The sequence below is a fragment of the Dama dama genome, chromosome 4 (assembly GCF_033118175.1).
Source record: "Dama dama isolate Ldn47 chromosome 4, ASM3311817v1, whole genome shotgun sequence".
NCBI classification, from domain to species: Eukaryota; Metazoa; Chordata; class Mammalia; order Artiodactyla; family Cervidae; genus Dama; species Dama dama.
In genome coordinates this window covers 17,066,014-17,082,383 of record NC_083684.1, presented here as the reverse complement: position 1 = coordinate 17,082,383, position 16,370 = coordinate 17,066,014, and the positions used below count along the sequence as shown (strand labels likewise).

The 16,370-nt window shown below is 52.8% G+C and overlaps 1 protein-coding gene across 1 annotated transcript in view; it reads right to left on the bottom strand.

The window, feature by feature from the left end:
* CRISPLD2 (cysteine rich secretory protein LCCL domain containing 2) overlaps window positions 1-16,370 on the bottom strand; it is a 65,718-nt gene that overhangs the window by 30,967 nt on the left and 18,381 nt on the right. The window contains exons 3-8 of the mRNA XM_061138313.1: window positions 15,048-15,166; window positions 13,135-13,267; window positions 12,589-12,704; window positions 9,198-9,298; window positions 3,875-4,015; window positions 2,027-2,087 (exon numbers count right to left, since the gene is read on the bottom strand). Of these exons, the coding sequence (XP_060994296.1) occupies window positions 2,027-2,087; window positions 3,875-4,015; window positions 9,198-9,298; window positions 12,589-12,704; window positions 13,135-13,267; window positions 15,048-15,166 (671 nt within the window). The remainder of the gene's footprint in view (window positions 1-2,026; window positions 2,088-3,874; window positions 4,016-9,197; window positions 9,299-12,588; window positions 12,705-13,134; window positions 13,268-15,047; window positions 15,167-16,370) is intronic.

The following is a 16,370-nucleotide window of genomic DNA, read 5'->3' as shown; positions in this document are numbered from 1 at the left end:
TACAAATGAACTTATTTATAAAACAGAAACAGACGTACAGACATAGAAAATTTAGGAATACAAAAGGGGGAAGTTGGGGAAGGGATAAATTAGGAGTTTGTAATTAATATATACACACTACTATATATAAAATAGATAACCAACTGTATAGACCTGTATATATAGACCTGTATATATAGACCTACTGTATATTGTATATAGGTATTATATGCAGTATTTTATAATAACCTATGATGGAAAAGAATCTGAAAAAGAGTAAATATATGTATAACTGAATCACTTTGCTATATATCTGAAACTAACACATTGTAAATTAACTACACTTCAATTAAAAAAAAATTTTAAATTTATATCCCTTGAATCTTGAATCTCCCAAGCAAAAAGTCAGAAAGTCAGACCTCCATGTTATTCCAACCATTTATAACTGGGAAAAATTGGAAGCAAGTCAGCAGGTGTCAAAGGAATAGCCAAATGTATTTCTGTGTGGCCAAATGTCAGCATATTATCCGGCCACTAGAAATGAAGTTTTTGAGGAACGGTTATTGACTTTGGAAATCTTAAGTGAAACCAGTAACATGCAAGATTGTACAATAGGATAGGCCTAATCAGAGGACAGAACAAAGGCTGGAAGGAGCAACATCAAATTATTACTGACACTTATTTTCTTTATACTTGCTTTGGTGGTTGTTTTCCTGAATTACAATGAACAAGGATATCCTTTAAAGTCAGAAAAAACACTCCAATAAATATTTCTCTTGCAAAAGTGCCATGTACAGAAAACTGACGTGCCAGGTGGTGGGAGGGCATCCAGGAAGGGCACCGTGGGAGTTCAGGGGGCCACACGTGGGCTGAGCTCTACTTCTTGACAGGAGGCGTCTAAGAGGCACAGACCCCTGCCTTCTTCATGCCTGGGGAGGGCTCCATCTACCTCCAGTCCTGAAACTCTTTTGATGCTGTCTGACAACGAATGTTCTCCAAACCTTGTCATCTTTTCCCACTGACTATTCAGGCGTGATGCTCTCGTTACAAGTCAGCAGTTCGGGAAGACATGGCACTGCCACGGGCAGCTCAGGAGCCTTCCGGGCATCCCAGACCCGGGAGTCTGCAGGGTGGAGGCCCCTCCGGGATGACGTGCAAGGTGGGGGCAGATGGTTACTCCACCACCCTCGCTGCCACCTCTTGCTCATCTCACCACCAAACTGCCTGGTTCTGCTTTCACAGTATTTGCTGGCCCATCACCAAGGCTGGGCGGACAACGTGTGAGCCCCTTGAACATCTGATCCCAGCTGCTCTCTGTCCCAGGACACTCCTGCCTTCCCGCCAAAGGCCAGTGGGGCGTTCTCCTGACAAACTTGACTCCACGTCCCCGTGGTGTAAAATAGGACCGTCTCTTTCAGGTAATATGATACACCTTCTCTTTTGAGCATGTGCTTTAAATAACGTGATTCAGCTTTAGATGAACAGACGCCAGGACCTATAGGAAGAAGAGCAAGGGGCCCTCCACCAATGACATGGTTTTCCTGCCGTGAACCTGAGGGTCTGCACGTGGCCGCTGCACCTGTTGGCCATTTGCTGCCAGAAGGAGCAGCCCAGTGGCTATGTTGCCAAAACCAAGCTTGTTCTTCTTGGCAGATGTTTTTCAACATCCAAAATGGATGATATGAAGCGACTCCATTGGCTAGATTAATTCGTTCCACTCTAGGGGAGATGCTGGCTGCTTCTCGTCTGGTGGGGCCCTGGGGAAGCAGGCCGACTGGGACTCCACAGCAGCCGTGCTGGACCCGGCCACGGCCACACCTGCCCTGACGCTGCCGCAGCCCAGAGCTCTGAGCCACTCTGGGACCCCTTCATGCAGAGGGTGGAAGGGAGCGCCCACCTGCACCAAAACATCGTTCAGGACCTCCCTGCCGATAGCACGCCTGGCATTTCCACAGCAGGTCAGCCGACAGGTCACAAAGGGACCCCGGGCCCAGAGTGGTGTGTCTGAGGGCTGCAGGTGGTGGGGGAGGGAGGGGCCAGCCCCTACCTGTTGCACGTGGACCCTTTACACTTGTCCTTCATCTTGGTGTCACACTTGACGACTTGGGCTAGGAGAGAAATGCAGAAACACTTGTCACGGCAAGAAATGGGAGGATGAGTCCGAGTTAGCAGATCCCATCCCCACCCCAAGGAACTTTCTGGAACACCCCGGAGTCCTCATCATAAGGAGAGCAGAAGCGTCGCCCACTGGCTGTAGGCGCAGGGTGGAGGTTTGAATCCCGGTTCCTCTTTCTAGGAGCACCGTCACCTTGGACACTTACTTCCCATCTCTGAGGTTCAAATCCCACTTATTAACGGAGATGGGTGCAGTATCCACCTCCAGGGGTTTCTCTGAGCCTTGATGAGAAAGAGAACCAACCTCGGGAGGCAGCCTGGCACGCTGAGTCCCCCTCAGCCTCACAGGGCCCTGAGGGCGAGCCTCGCGCAGCCCAGGAAGCGGGGACCCAGCCGTTCTCCCCAGTGTCATCTCCCACAGCCACGAGGACTCGGCCAAGTTTTCCTTTTGGTTTGTTTTATAGGGGCATATCAGAATCTTGGGGTAACGTTATAGTTTGACAGAAAGACACGTATTATTTTGTAATTTTACATTATGGAAAAATAAAATAATAATGAAAGAGTTTGGAACCTCTGGACAGACAAGGACATCAGGGTATTTCCTGGTCACAGAGAGCTACGGTCTAACAGGCAGGAGTCCAGGGGAGAGATAACTCCTGCTGGGTGTGGGCTGGTGGGAGGGCAACTGACAAAATAGCCAAGGCTTTCTGAGAAAGATGGGTGTGAGCTGGCCTCCTCCTCAGGCCCGAGTCCAGCTGTGTGCTGTGTGATAGTTCGGAGGGAAAACAGAGACACTGGCGGGCAGAGAAGCCACACCTGGTACCGTGTCTGTAAGAAAATGCCCTCTAGAGCCCCCAAACTTCAGTAAAGGTGCCGCATACACAGGTGACCCAGGTCGGGAAGTGGGGAATCAGAGCCGGACAGGGGAGGGCAGAGAGAAGCGAGCCCCAGGAGGGGAAGGGTCTCAGGAGACCAGAGGTGAGCGTGAGGACATGGCATCTCGGGACCTCCGAAAGTCTCTGGGGAAACAGCCAGCTTCCCGCCTTAGGGGAGCTGTTGGAGGCAATGTGCTGGTGACCTCACAATGCAGCTGACACTGGGGGACCCATGTGACTGTGAAAAATCCTCACAGCGACCTGACCGAGCTGCAGCCGCTCGGGCAAGGAGATGGGTGAGGAGGGACAGACGAGAACATGCAGCCCAGGTCTAGAATTCATAGCCTAGCTCCTTAGTGACTGCTTCAGCTCTTCTCTGTCAAGAACACAATGCCTCTCCTAAAATACAGACACAGGAAATGCACACACCTGTGTCTCTGGACTAAAACAGTGCTAACAGGAGGCCTCAGGGCTCCTACTTGACAGATGGGCACATGGAGTGTCAAAGAGGCAGGTCCGAGTCACAGGACCCGTGCGCATGGTGGCCCTGGGAGCCGGGCCCCACGCTGCCTGTTCACTCTTCCTCTGGGAGGGGGGCACCCCAACAGGAACCCAATCTCAGCCCCGGTCCTCTTTGAAAGGACAAGAGAAGGTCTAACCTTAAAATAACTGCGTGGGGGGAAAAGGCCACCCAAGTACAGCTCCCATAATGCTTCTTTTGAAATGACTTTAAAATATCATTTTTTAGAAACGTCTTCGGGTTGTGCTTTTGCAAGCTATACCCCACTCTGGTCCCCGCTGTTTGTCGACTTGGAGACCTCTCAACCCACTGACCCCCCTACTCCGTCCACCCCAAAGAAAACTGCCCCCTTCAGAGGCGGCCAGCATGGCAGAGCCCCACTCACTCATGTAGTTCACGGGAGAGTCTTTCTTGGGCTTCGTGGGTTTGATCACCCTCGGTGAGACCCAGACGTGCTTCTCATCAGGAATGGGGGCCACTTCCACCTCGTTCATGTCGTCCGTTTCAGGTTTCTGGCCATAAGTCTCTTAATAGTGAAGTGGGGAGAGAAAAGCAACATGCTGGGATCCAAACGAAATGCACTTGGGAAGAAGTGAAAAAGCCATCTGGAGACGAAACTAGTTTGAGGTTTGCTTTCACAAAGGGTCATTTCAGCAGCAAAGAGAAAGTTCCACTTCAGGGCCAACTGGCCAGGCGGGATTCTCCCCACCAAGAGCAATGGATGGCTCTCTGCTCACTGTGCTTGATTTGGAACCCAAGAGCAGCTGGGCTGACCGGAGGTTAGAAGGCCCCAGCACCCACCCCTGAATGGTCTGAATGATTTCTTGTCCCCTCTCTGCCTACTCACCACTGCCTACCCAAGGAAGCAGCTTCAGGAAGCCACCTCATCCTCTGACCCCAAACCACAGCTGTCTCCCCGAGGTCCCTCTGTGCTGCATTCTCACTGAGGGAGGGGTCCTCCTAGATATGTGCCATCGGGGTGCAAGAATACCCGTGTCGATGGTCTTGGACCCACTGCCCTTTACCGCCTGCATGTTCTGTTCCCTTCCCCACCCCCGAAGGTCAAGATCACTTAACCTTTCTCTGCACTGCAGTTCTGAAACCCAGTAACACTGGAACCATCACCTAGAAAGAGCCAAAGACCCAACTCTTGGTTAAAAAAACTTAGTTCACTGGCTCCCAATCTTTTCCCCACTCAAATATGGTTATTTCTCCAAACATGACTGCAACCTTCATGTTTCAAAACATTCTAATTCACCAAACAAATTGCATTTATTAAGCATCAGTTCTTATCATGAAAGTCACCATAATCTGTAATCAGGCCACTTGGATACCAAGCCTTACACTCCAGCCAAAGCAAAGCAAAGTATTGCTTGTGCACCCTTATCAAACATGAACTGGTGCACATCTGTTGTGGGACCCGCCAAGGATGTCGTGGACCAGAGTTGGAAACCCCTGCCTTCTAAGCTTCTCCAGTGAGAAAAGACAACAGATGTGCTTTGATAAGAAGGAGTTCAAGGAGCAGGAATGGATGGGGCCCTCACAGGCCTCTCATGTCAATGGATTAAGACTCAAGTTCCATCAAATGTCCACCAATTCCGAGCCTTATCTCCATTTCTCCTTAAGGGTGACAACATCTCTGAAGGGCAGACCAACCGTTTTGTGTTGACACAAGCCATTCAATTGAAGGGCGACTTCAAGATCTCTTTAAGAGATCTCTGGGTGCCTTTTGATAGGACACTCTGCAGCCATTTCACTGGCTGACTCATCACTGTACAACCACCGCTCCAGGGGAAACCAAGAGGAGGATGGACGGGATCTAAGCCAGAGGAGAACATTAATCCTGAGTCCCAAGATCATTACCAGAGCTCTTGGACCTTCATGTCCGGCTCCTGGACAACACGCTCACCACCACCTCCCTCCCCCACCAGTTGAAGACTCCCTGGGGCAGCAGCCAGCCTGCTTCACACCCCACTCTACAACGAGCTCCAGCACACAGCAGTTGCTCAACAAAATTGGCTGCATGAAGGACTGTCAACCCTCCCCCCACCCCCCACAATGAATTCTGTCTTTGAACTCTTTGGAGGGGAAAAAATAGTCCCAGCAAAGTTTAAAGATATTCAGGAAGGGAAATGTGGAAAACATTATACTATAGCTATACTCTATAGGCAAAATCTCTATGAAGATGCTGGGTTTGCAAACAGCACTTGGAACCCAACAGCGGTCTCTGGTCTGTCTTCCCATCAAAGTGGCTATTCAGGCTTGCTCTTCACTGAAAGCCAGAGCTGTCTCTGGAATAAGCTGGGTTTTCTTCCACTGGCCTTTAGGATTTTTATACCTCATAATCGCGGCTTTATTTAGCCGAATATAGTTGGGTAGTGCAGCCTAAAGCATTTGAGGGCTCACTATTTAAGAAAATGGGCAGACAGTCCTCACCCTCAGACACACACATGAAAAGTGGAATGCTTACCCAGAGGACGGGCTGTATTTGAGCACATCCTAATTAAGATCCCCTGAGTGGACCAGCACAGGCCTGGGGAAATTCCGTGCCTGAGTTCACGCCAAGGTTACCCTGTGCACCGTCCAGCTCTGGACCGGGGGTCCCAGGGTACCGAGCATTTCTACGTCATTCTGCAGGCTCCACCTGGTTCTATAAGTGCGGACAAAGGTCATAGCTAATGTCAAGTTCTGGTGTCATCCTGTCATTGCCCTGGGAGGCATGAACAGCCCCATTTCACAGATGGGAAAACTGAGCCTTGAAGAGGCTATGTGACCTGCCCAAGCTCACACAGCTGAGAGTCAGACTCCTTTCCCTGAATCCCACACCCTTCATTGCCACACAGGGACAGGCTGGAGGGGTGGGAACGCCTCTTACAGTCTATCCTTATCCCCGCTCCATCTCCATTAAGAGGTCAAGGCTTTGCCAGGCACCTCAATAAACGCTTATTAAGTAGCTTATGCAGATAAGCTGCTTTAGAGGAGACTTTCTGCATGGTTAGCTAAGGAAATCAGGATGCCCGCCAAGTGGAGTTGGATATTTTCCACCAAAAATAAAGAAGCAAGTCCAGGAGGCTTCACTGGGGGGGTTAACCAGCATCTAGGCTGTCTTTGTGTACATTTGTTCTCTGACAAGGACCCTCTGTGGACTTTGGGGGTATATTTATTCAGACAACATGCAGAACACACCTGCTAGGTGCCCCTGGAGGCCCTGGAGTGAACCAGCAGCTGTAACTACAGGTGATTCAAGTTCATGGAGAGTCTGGGTGCAGCAAGGGCATGGAGGCAAGTGAGTGGCCTGGCTGTGAAATCAGGGAAGTCTTCCTAGAGGAGGTGTGACACAACAGTTGTGTTTTCCAAGAAAAGAAGGCATGTGCCAGGATCCTGAGATGGATGGGGCCCCCAGACTGCTAGAGGGCCCCCAGTAACCCCTAAGGTAAAGAACTCCATGCCAGGTGATGAGTGAGGTCATACCTCCCCACCTCTACTTCTCCAAGAAAGTAATGGGCTGGGTCCATAAACTGTTGACTATGTGCAGGCTGCTGTCCTAGTAACTCATACCTTCCTCACTGCATCCTCCCAGCAAACCATCTACAGGAGATGATGGCATCACTCTTACAGATGGGGGAAACTGAGGCTCAGAGAAGACAAGCAGTTTGCCTGGCATACCCGGCCCGGAGTGCAGACACGCCCCCTCTGCCCAACCTGCATGCCAATGGCCTGCCTCGCGCACTCATGGAGCCCCCCATCAGGAGACCTGAGGGGGCGCCCCCAGAGGTCTGCCCTCCTTCATGGTCCCCATACCAGCCCTCAGGATCTGAGAGGGGACTTGTCCCTCTGGGCGACCAGACAGCAGCCATAGGACCCGCCTGAAAGGGGACTTGGAGCCTGACATGCCTCGAGTGTCGGCCTGCCTTCTCAGCCCTCCCATTACCCCCGGGAGCTGACATGTCACCCCATTTTCACACAGGAAGACTGAGGCTCAGATTGATGAAGTGACCTGCCGGGGTCCCCCTGCTGGAACGTGCAGGGTTGATAGTCCTCAAGCAGGTGTACTAGACTCTAAAACCCACGCTTGTCCCAGGAATCCAGGTATCGGAGTGGGATTGTGTGGGAATATTTCACTAAGGATGGGCGTGGGGACCCCGTCTCAAAGACAGTGAAGAGGGGGAGCAGAAACTCCACCTAACCAATGCTCGTGGTGCCCTACCGCGTGGCGGGCACTGCCAAGACCTGCGCACCATGCCATGACACGTGCGGTTCCCTGCCGGACATGCCCTTCCCTTCTTTCATTACCAGGCTGTCTTCTTCAACAGCTGCCTGCTCGGGAGGCCCTCCCTGGCCCGGCCCATGGTGGAGGCTCCTGCTATTAGCCCTGGGGCACCTGTATCATGCCCTGAGAGGGGCGATGGCCCCACTGGACGCCAGGTTCCCCAGGGCAGGACCCGGACTGGTCCCCATAGTCACCCCACCCCATCACCTAGCAACATCCTGGCACACAGCAGGCACTCAGGATGTTCACACCAAATGTGCTGACTCTCTCATCTGAGCCTGAGATGTGTCACGGACGGAGTCACCAGGCCCATTTTGCTGCTAGGCAGAGAGACCTAGGGGTTTGAGCAAAGAGCCTCAGATCACCAAGATCCAGAGCCAGAAGTCTCATGTCTGGACTCTGGGTTGAGCCCTGCTTCCCCCGGAGACTCAGCTACCTGCACAGAAGTCACAACCCAGGGGACCACATGGACCAGGCCACACTGACCAAACCATCAGACCTTTGCTTCTTCCCCCAGAGGGCACCCCCACCCCACCCCACCCCACTGCAGAGGGCAGAATCAGCAGGGAAAAACCGGCCCGAGAGGGCTGGAACTCCACTCTTCACCCTGGAGCCCACTGCGCTGACCCCACGAGCCCCTGGCAGGGAAGGGCCGCTGCCTCCTGCCCATGCCAACCCTCCTGAAAGGCCCCTCTCAGCCATCACAGGACCTGTTGACGCAGCCACGTGAAAAAACACACCTCAACCGCAGACACACGTTCAGCGCCTCAGCCGGGACGGAGTTGAAGGAAATAGTCCAAAATGTGAGGAGCACTTCAGGCATGAAAAATGTGCATTATTTACAGGAGCGGGGTAAATGGAAACACCCTGAGTGGCCAGCAATAAACAAATGCTGGCGTCGCTGGAAAATACACGGCCTGAAAGCTCTGGCTGGGCCTGAGCTGAGGGGGGAGGGGAACGTAGATGTTTATGACGAGTAAGGGCTGGGTGAGCCGCACGTGTGGGTGGGTGGGAGGCTGGTGGGGACAAGGACGAGCAGGAGGGGCTCCGACAGCCCACCCGGCCCACAGCTGGCCTGGACCATCCATCACGCAGCTGCTTTAAATCCCTCGTTTGTTGTCTGTTTTGTACCAAAGTCTGAGCACCAAGAGGGCAGGATGCCTCTGGTCGGTGCCCCCACGGGAGATGCCCACTGGGGGATGTCCCAGGGGCAGCTGGGTCCCCGGGGAGCTGGGGCTGAACCCGGAGTCTGGAGATGGGGAGGGGAGGGGGGGAGCGAGGGCTGGAGTCTGGAGATGAAGGAGGGGAGCAGAGGGTAAGGGTGGAAGGGGCCAATTTCTCCCCCAGCTGTCCAACGTCCCCGTTTCACGGTGGCAGCTCTGTGACTCAGGGACGGGAGTGGAAACCCGCTCCCAAGGGCTCTGAAGTGGATTCCTACCTCGGTAACAGAGGTTGTTCTTGCAGCCACCGCCGTACTTGGGGGGGCACTCTGAGCAAGGCCGGCCGGTTCTGTAGGGGGCTTCTCCGATCCAGTTGCCCCTGAGGACAGACCAGAAACACCATCACGGGGCTGCCATGCCAGGGCCCGGGGGCCCCTCTCTCTGTTCTAGACCCTCTTGGGGCCCCGACACGGTCAGGGAGGATGGAAGGTATGAGGGGGACAGGCACTTGCCCTGAGCCCCTCTGTGCACAACGTCTAGAGAATTACAGAATAATCTAGCCAGGAGCCATGAAGCATCCTTCTCCTTCTCATCCTTTGTCCTGTGGCCCCCCACCTACCCACACTGCTCCCTCTCACAACTCTGAACACCGGTGGCACCGCCCCCTCCCCCAGCCCCAACACCAATGCAGGGAAGTTGCTGGGACCCTCCCTTTTAAGCCATTTCTCAAATAAGTGATGGGCAGCCTGCTCCAGGGAGGGCCTCGAGGTTACTGGCTTCTCACTGCACACCCACCAACTCATTCCATCCTTCCAACACCCTAGGAGGGACATGCTAGAGTTCAATCCTTTATCAGGCGAGGAAACAGGCTCAGAAATGTTAAGTGACTTGCCCAACGTCACACAGCAAGTGAGTGTGAGGGCTGGGATTTGACCTCAGCCTGTAGGGTTCAAAGCTTTGACCATACTCTGCTCGCGGGGCTGAGACCCTCTGGGCATCACAGGCACCAATCCGCCTCCCTCTAAGATTCCGGGGCAGGAAAACCAGAGGCCGCTCGGGGGGATTTCTCCAGGGCCTGGGTAGCAGGTGGTGAGCAGGACTCCCAGGCCCTTCTGGTGGTGCCTTTGGCAGCACAGGCTGGAGCAGTGAGTGACTGGGGGCCAGTTTCTGTGATCTGTTCTAGGAACTTCCTTCATGGTTGCCCCAGTCAACTAGCTGTCCTCTCAGGAAACAGATGCAGGGCCCCACTCTCGGGCCAAGGGCGGCCGAGCCATGAGGAGCAGGCTCTGGGGCTGGACCTGGCCCTTCCAACCAGAACCTCTGCCCTCGTCTCTGTACGGGGTAACCTCGGGGACTGGTCGTGAGATGAAGGAGGTGGCTGTGTGGACGGCTCACGTCAGGACTAGCCTCTGGTGATGGCAACACACTCTCTGAGCGCTTGCTAAATCAGCAGCCTCACGGGGTGACGGTCTGATGGCTGTCCAGGGCGGCCAGGGAGGGAGGGGTCCCGTTAATGCTGGCCAGGGACAAACTGCAGAAAACACACTGTTTGCTCCTGGTCAGCCCAAAATAGTGGAATGGAACCACCCAGGGCCACGTGGGTGTCAGGCCAGGGGTGGTGGGCAGGGGCTGTCACAGGCTGCACCCAAGAGGGCAGAACGACACCCCCCAGCAGGCTGCAGACACTGCTTTGTTCAGCACATCGGCCTCACGCGCAGGCTGGCCAGGACTCACGGAGGGCTTCGGGGTGACCCCACAGATGGACCATCACCAGGGGGACCCTGGGGCCCCAGCGCCTGCCCTGTCACTGGGTGGGGCTCAGTAGGTTCTTCAGACCATTGGGGCCCCCAGATGGGCTCTTACCACCCCCCCAGCTGAGTCTGCCAGCATGTGTGGGCTCCGCGTCTCCTCAGTGACAAACCAGGCCTCCCACAGGGCTGGCGCAGTAGCTCTCAGAGGTGGTGGCTGTGGATGGGGGCTGGGTGCCAGGCGTCCTGGGAACCCGTCCTCCAGCCTGGGCGCTATGTTATATATACACAATGCATGGGCTGAACGTATGTGCACGCCCCCCATAACCATAACCCCCAGGGTAGCTGCATTTGGAGACGGGGCCTCAGAGGAGGTGACTGAGGTTAAATGAGGTCACGAGGGTGGGGACCCTGATCCAATAGGATTAGTGGTCTTATAGGAAGAGACATAGAGAGCTCAACTTCCTCTCCATCTCTCTCCTCCACCCCCTGCACACAGTGAGGAAACATCATGTGGAGACACGGGGAGAAGGTGGCCATCTATGAGCTGGGAAGAGAATCCTCACCAGAAACCAGCCCTGCTGGACCCTGATCTGGACTTCTGGTCTCCAGGGCTGTGAGAGAGAACTCTGCTGCTGAAGCCACTTTGTTACAGCAGTGTGTGCTGAATAATACAAATTTATACAAGTGAATATTTACTAGCTGTACTTCCAGGATTAGTGTGTTTTCCTATACGTACAATATTAATTTTTTTAAGAAAGGGATAGGAGATAAATAAGGGGGAAGTGGTATTTCTAGTAGGATTTTCTAGTGTTTTTTTTTTTTTAATACACAGTCAAATTGAATTATTCCTCACTCCACACCTGCCACTCTTCCAGTAGTTCTGACTAGCTTACTGCTCTTCCGTGGGGCTTGGTCCCTCCCATCGATGACACAACCCATAACCTCATCCCTGTGGCTGTGGAGGCACTGTTACCGCTAGCGTGCCGGATGGTTTACAGAGAGTTTCTATTTTCCTCCCAACCTCAGCGATTCTCTCTTCATCCCACCTTCGCATGGCCACTCCTGACCCAACCCAGTAAATGAGGTCATTCCTGCTTCATGCAGTCACTGAGAAAATATGTTTTAAGGGCCACTGCATGCAGGGCCCAGTGCTAGGATGGCGGCCAGCCCCGTGGCCAGTGCGCAAACCACAGGCTGTAAACTGGGTGAGCTGTTCTCCGAGAGTCAGCACATAGTTGTCTTGTGAGCAACAGAGGTGAGTGGGTAGAGGTAAGTGACATACTGATGGCATCAGGGTGCTGTAAAGATGAAGAGGGGCTGTGACCCAAAGGTTTGATGAGGTCCCTTCTGGGAGGGGAAACGTAACGATGCAAAACACCTATTTACTAGCGTGCCCTTTGCTGCATATTTTCAGAGAAAAAGAATCTTTATGGTGGACTCCACTAGTTGCCCAGCCAGCAGCTATTCCTGCTTCTGATCTATTCAAGCAGTCCCAGAAGACAATTTGCTAAGCCAACTGGGACAAGTTCATTGGTCAAAGCCAACTGGGGCAGTCTTGTTCCCCCCTGTCCATGAGTAGTCTGGTTCTGGCCAATGACGTAAGGAGAAAGTGGACCAGGGGAGAGAAAAGCCAAAGGAGAGAACTCTTTTCTACCATTCTCTTCCCTTCTGTTTGGGGAGACTTGGTGCCTGATGTTTTGCAGCCTTCTTATGACCATGAGGAGAGGATAGTACTGCAAGAAGACAGAAAGTTCTCCTTGACACTGCTGAGCTACTAAGCTAACCTAGACGCACTAATCTCTGAATGCCTTGTTATGTTAAGTAATGAAGAGGTTTTCCCACTTAAGCCAGTTTTAGTTGGGTCTTCCATGGCAAGCAAACACACCCCAACCCATAAAACCATGTCACTTGTTCTTACTTTGGAGAATAATTGCAAACGAGGTAGACTGCATTCTCCCAAACATCTCCCCAGACATTGATCCTCTGGCAGGTGTTCACAGCACAGCCGATCTTGTTGGTTGTGGCCCAAACTATCTGAAAAGATGACATCCATACATCAAAGTTCAAGGGGAAAATGACCAGGCTGACATAATCTGGCCTGAATCCATAAGGTGCCCACAGTAAACGGGTGTGTGGTAAAGGGGTGAAGGCCCAAATTCTTCCCCTAGCCCATGAAAGAGCCAGACATTTGTTTAAATCAAAAATGGAAAAGTGAACAAAACAAAACAAATAAGGAACATGCCCCAGCAATGTAAAACTGCTATAGAAGTTTCTAGTGCTTATTCTCAGTTTCCACATTTGTGAACCAGTCACAAACAGTTCAACCCACCAGTTATACTTTGAATAGGACTGAATTAAAGGAAGAAAACTAAGGCAATGATAGAACAGAGGTTCTCTGATTGGGGGAGAGCCCCACAGTTCTGGGGGTGCCAGGCTGAGGCCACGCCCGATCTTCCAGCCTTACCTGGGTGTAGTGGGTGCACATGGGCCCGGAGCACCTCTCTGGACACCAAGGGTTGCACTCGTGGGGGTAGGGGTAGGTGTAGTCCTTCACCTCATCGTACCAGGACTGCACGTGGAAGCCAGGGGAGCGATACCTGCAGGGACAGATGGGCTTGTTAAGTTCTGGTCACTACATGCACACAATAACAGAGACCCCTTCTGGCAGCACCCACCCAAGGTGGAGTTGGAGGCGGGGCGCGCCTTCAGGCCAACAGCCCTACATCCCACCTGGCACCTGTTAGAAGTGCTTAAAACCTGAACTGGCCTCCTTCAGAGTGCAGGAGTATGCCTGGGTGACCCACACACCACCTGTGTGTATGAGAAACCTGTATCTGGCCCCAGTGAATCCTTTTCTATACTAATAATTATGTATTTTTTTCATATACATTTGGGGAAATATATGCAGCCCCTGAATCCCGTATTTCACAGATATTACTGCATAAGAAAAAACCGAAGAGGGGCAAACCTTGCCCCAAGCTCCCATTTGGGATCCTATCACCTGAGCCCACCTGAGCCCCCAGCACTTAGAAGACACTCCCCACCTCTTGTTGTGACTGGCCCTCTCTTCAGCCCCGTCTGCCAGGCTGGCATCGGGAAAGAAAATAAACCAGATGCAAGCCCCAGTCGCTGTCACCAGCAAGTGTAGACAAAATGGTTCCAACAAGCAGAACAGATGTGGGGGACTGGGCACTTCTGAGGGCACCATGGGGAGCAGGGCAGTCAGTGGTCTTGTAATCATTACCGTCAGGACTCCGGCAAAGGTGGTGGTCAGTGCCCTGGCCAGGGAAAGCACCTCTCTGCTTGGGGCCAGCTCAGAGAAGGACACACAGACAGCGACAAGGCTCCGGGGCCACAGGGTACCCACCACCCTGTCTGTCCATGTCCCACAAGCCTTGCTGCCAGGCTGGACTGGTTTTAGAAAGAAAACATTCAGCTGCTGAGGGGCTTTCAGATGAGGGGCTCCTCTGGAAAGTGAGTCAGCAATATTGATCCAGAAAGGGGGCAGCCTTTGTGCTATGGACCTATCAATCCTACTCCTCAGAGTTTTCCTAATGAAATCATTCAAATGAGCCAAGAGGGAAAAAGAAAAAAAACAAAACCCAGCTACGAGAATAGAATGGCTAAATTCTGGTCTGTCAACCTGATGGCTCACAGGCAGCCTTTCAGATGTGATAACCATGACAAGTATGTGCTAGAAAACTGTTTGATGTCGTATGAGAAGGAAAAAAAAAAAATCAATAGCTGTCCTGGCCACAGTTACAACTATGGGAAAATATGTCGGCCAGATGCAGCCCAGGAGCCCAGAAACACAGAAAGAGCTGACCAGGTCAGCAGGTCCATGGGTTGGGTTCCTCATAGACATTTTCTGGTGATGCTGTCATAAGACTGACTGGATAAAAAGCAGAAAACAACACCGGGTTGCTATGCCTCCACGAAGCCAAGCCTCTAGCCCCGTGATGACCCCTTGCTCAGGTCCTGCTCAGAACAACCCTAGCTAGAGGACAGTGCAGGGGCTTGGGGTCCCATTAAAATCCGAGCTCGGGAACTGGATATGGCAGGTCTGAAGGCCAGCAGACCCTGCCCTGTGTTTTCAGGGGCTCTGTCCAATCCACATCAATTTTTCAATGAAAGGGGCAAAATGGAAGCAGACCCTGGAAACCTCGCGACTCCTGGGTCCCTACTCGGAGAACTCGTGTGCCTGGCACAAGGGCAGTGAGTCTTAATCTGTCAGAGGACATCTTCCCCACTTCCTCTAAGGAAACCCGCTCAGTTGACCTGGGTGAAGATCGGTGGGTGACATTTAACAGGTGCTCAGAGGTCCGGCAGTGTGAGTGAGACCCCAGGTCACAAGTAGGGGGCCATGGCGTCTCTCACCTGCCCCAGTGCACAGCCAGGTTCTGCCCGATGGACACCAGCAGGCTGGTGGGTCCGTGCTCCCAGATGCACTCCTGGGCCCAGGCTGCTGCCGACTTCTCCAGCTCTTCATCCCAGGTCTGCAGGGGACGAGAAACAGGCACCAGGAGGTAGGGTCAGGATGGGTGGAAGAACATCTGAGCTGACGCCCCCAGCTCGGGCCCCGGGACGACCCTAAGCACCAGGCTTCAGCTTCTGCGACACTGGACTCAAGGACTCAGAGCATTTCGACAGTCTCTGGTCAGCAAAGAACCTAGAGGAGCCTGGATGCTCAGAGCTCCTGCTCATCCCCTAACTTGTCAGGGACCCTGGCAAGTCCCTCCTCTCAGCCTCAGTCTCCTCATCTATGAAATGGGAGGATGAATAACTTGGAGATGGATGGTGGTCATGGCTGTACAATGGTGTGAAGGTACCTAATGCCACTGAACAGTGCATTTTAAAATGGATGAAATGGTAAGTTTTATATTATGTATATTTTACCATTTTATATATATACATATGTATGTATTTATACACACACATGCTAAATCGCTTCAGTCATGGCCAACTCTTTGTGACCCTATGGGCTGTAGCCCGCCAGGCTCCTCTGCCCATGGGGATTATCCAGGCAAGAATAATGGAGTGGGTTGCCCTGTCCTCCTCCAGGAGATCTTCCTGACCCAGGGATCAAACTCACGTCTCTTATATTTTCTGCATTGGAGTCAGGTTCTTTACCACCAGTGCCACCTGGGAAGCCTATATATAACCGTATACACACACACACACACACACACACACACATATATATATAGATTTTTTTTTTCTAAGTAGCAAGAAATGCCTTCAACTCACCCAGTCCTGCTCCCCTCCAGCAAAGCCCACCCTGAGTCAGGGTCTGGGACAAAGAATCTGTCACCTGCTCCCCTCCCAACCAGCCCAGGGTGCACACATAACCCCCCTGAAGAGAACACGGTGAACCACATGAGCGGGACTACTTTTCTCTCTCAAGAAACTGACGCCCAGTGGCCCTCAGGCTGTGAGCCAGCGGCTGCCCCGCCCCATCCAAATCTCCCGGGCAGGCAGGGGCTGTCCCCTTGCCCTGTGGAGGCCCAGCCTGGCACACAATAGGTGCTTCCTGAGAGCCTATACTGGGAGGGCCCTGGGACGTTCCAGGAGACCGGTTCACCAACCGCCGGACCCCAACACGAAGCCACCCCTTCGCCCCATCTCCGGTCCTGTGTCTCCTTCTGGCCAAGATAACGGCACTCCTCAACATCCAGGGGCAAGTCCTAAACCCAGATAGGC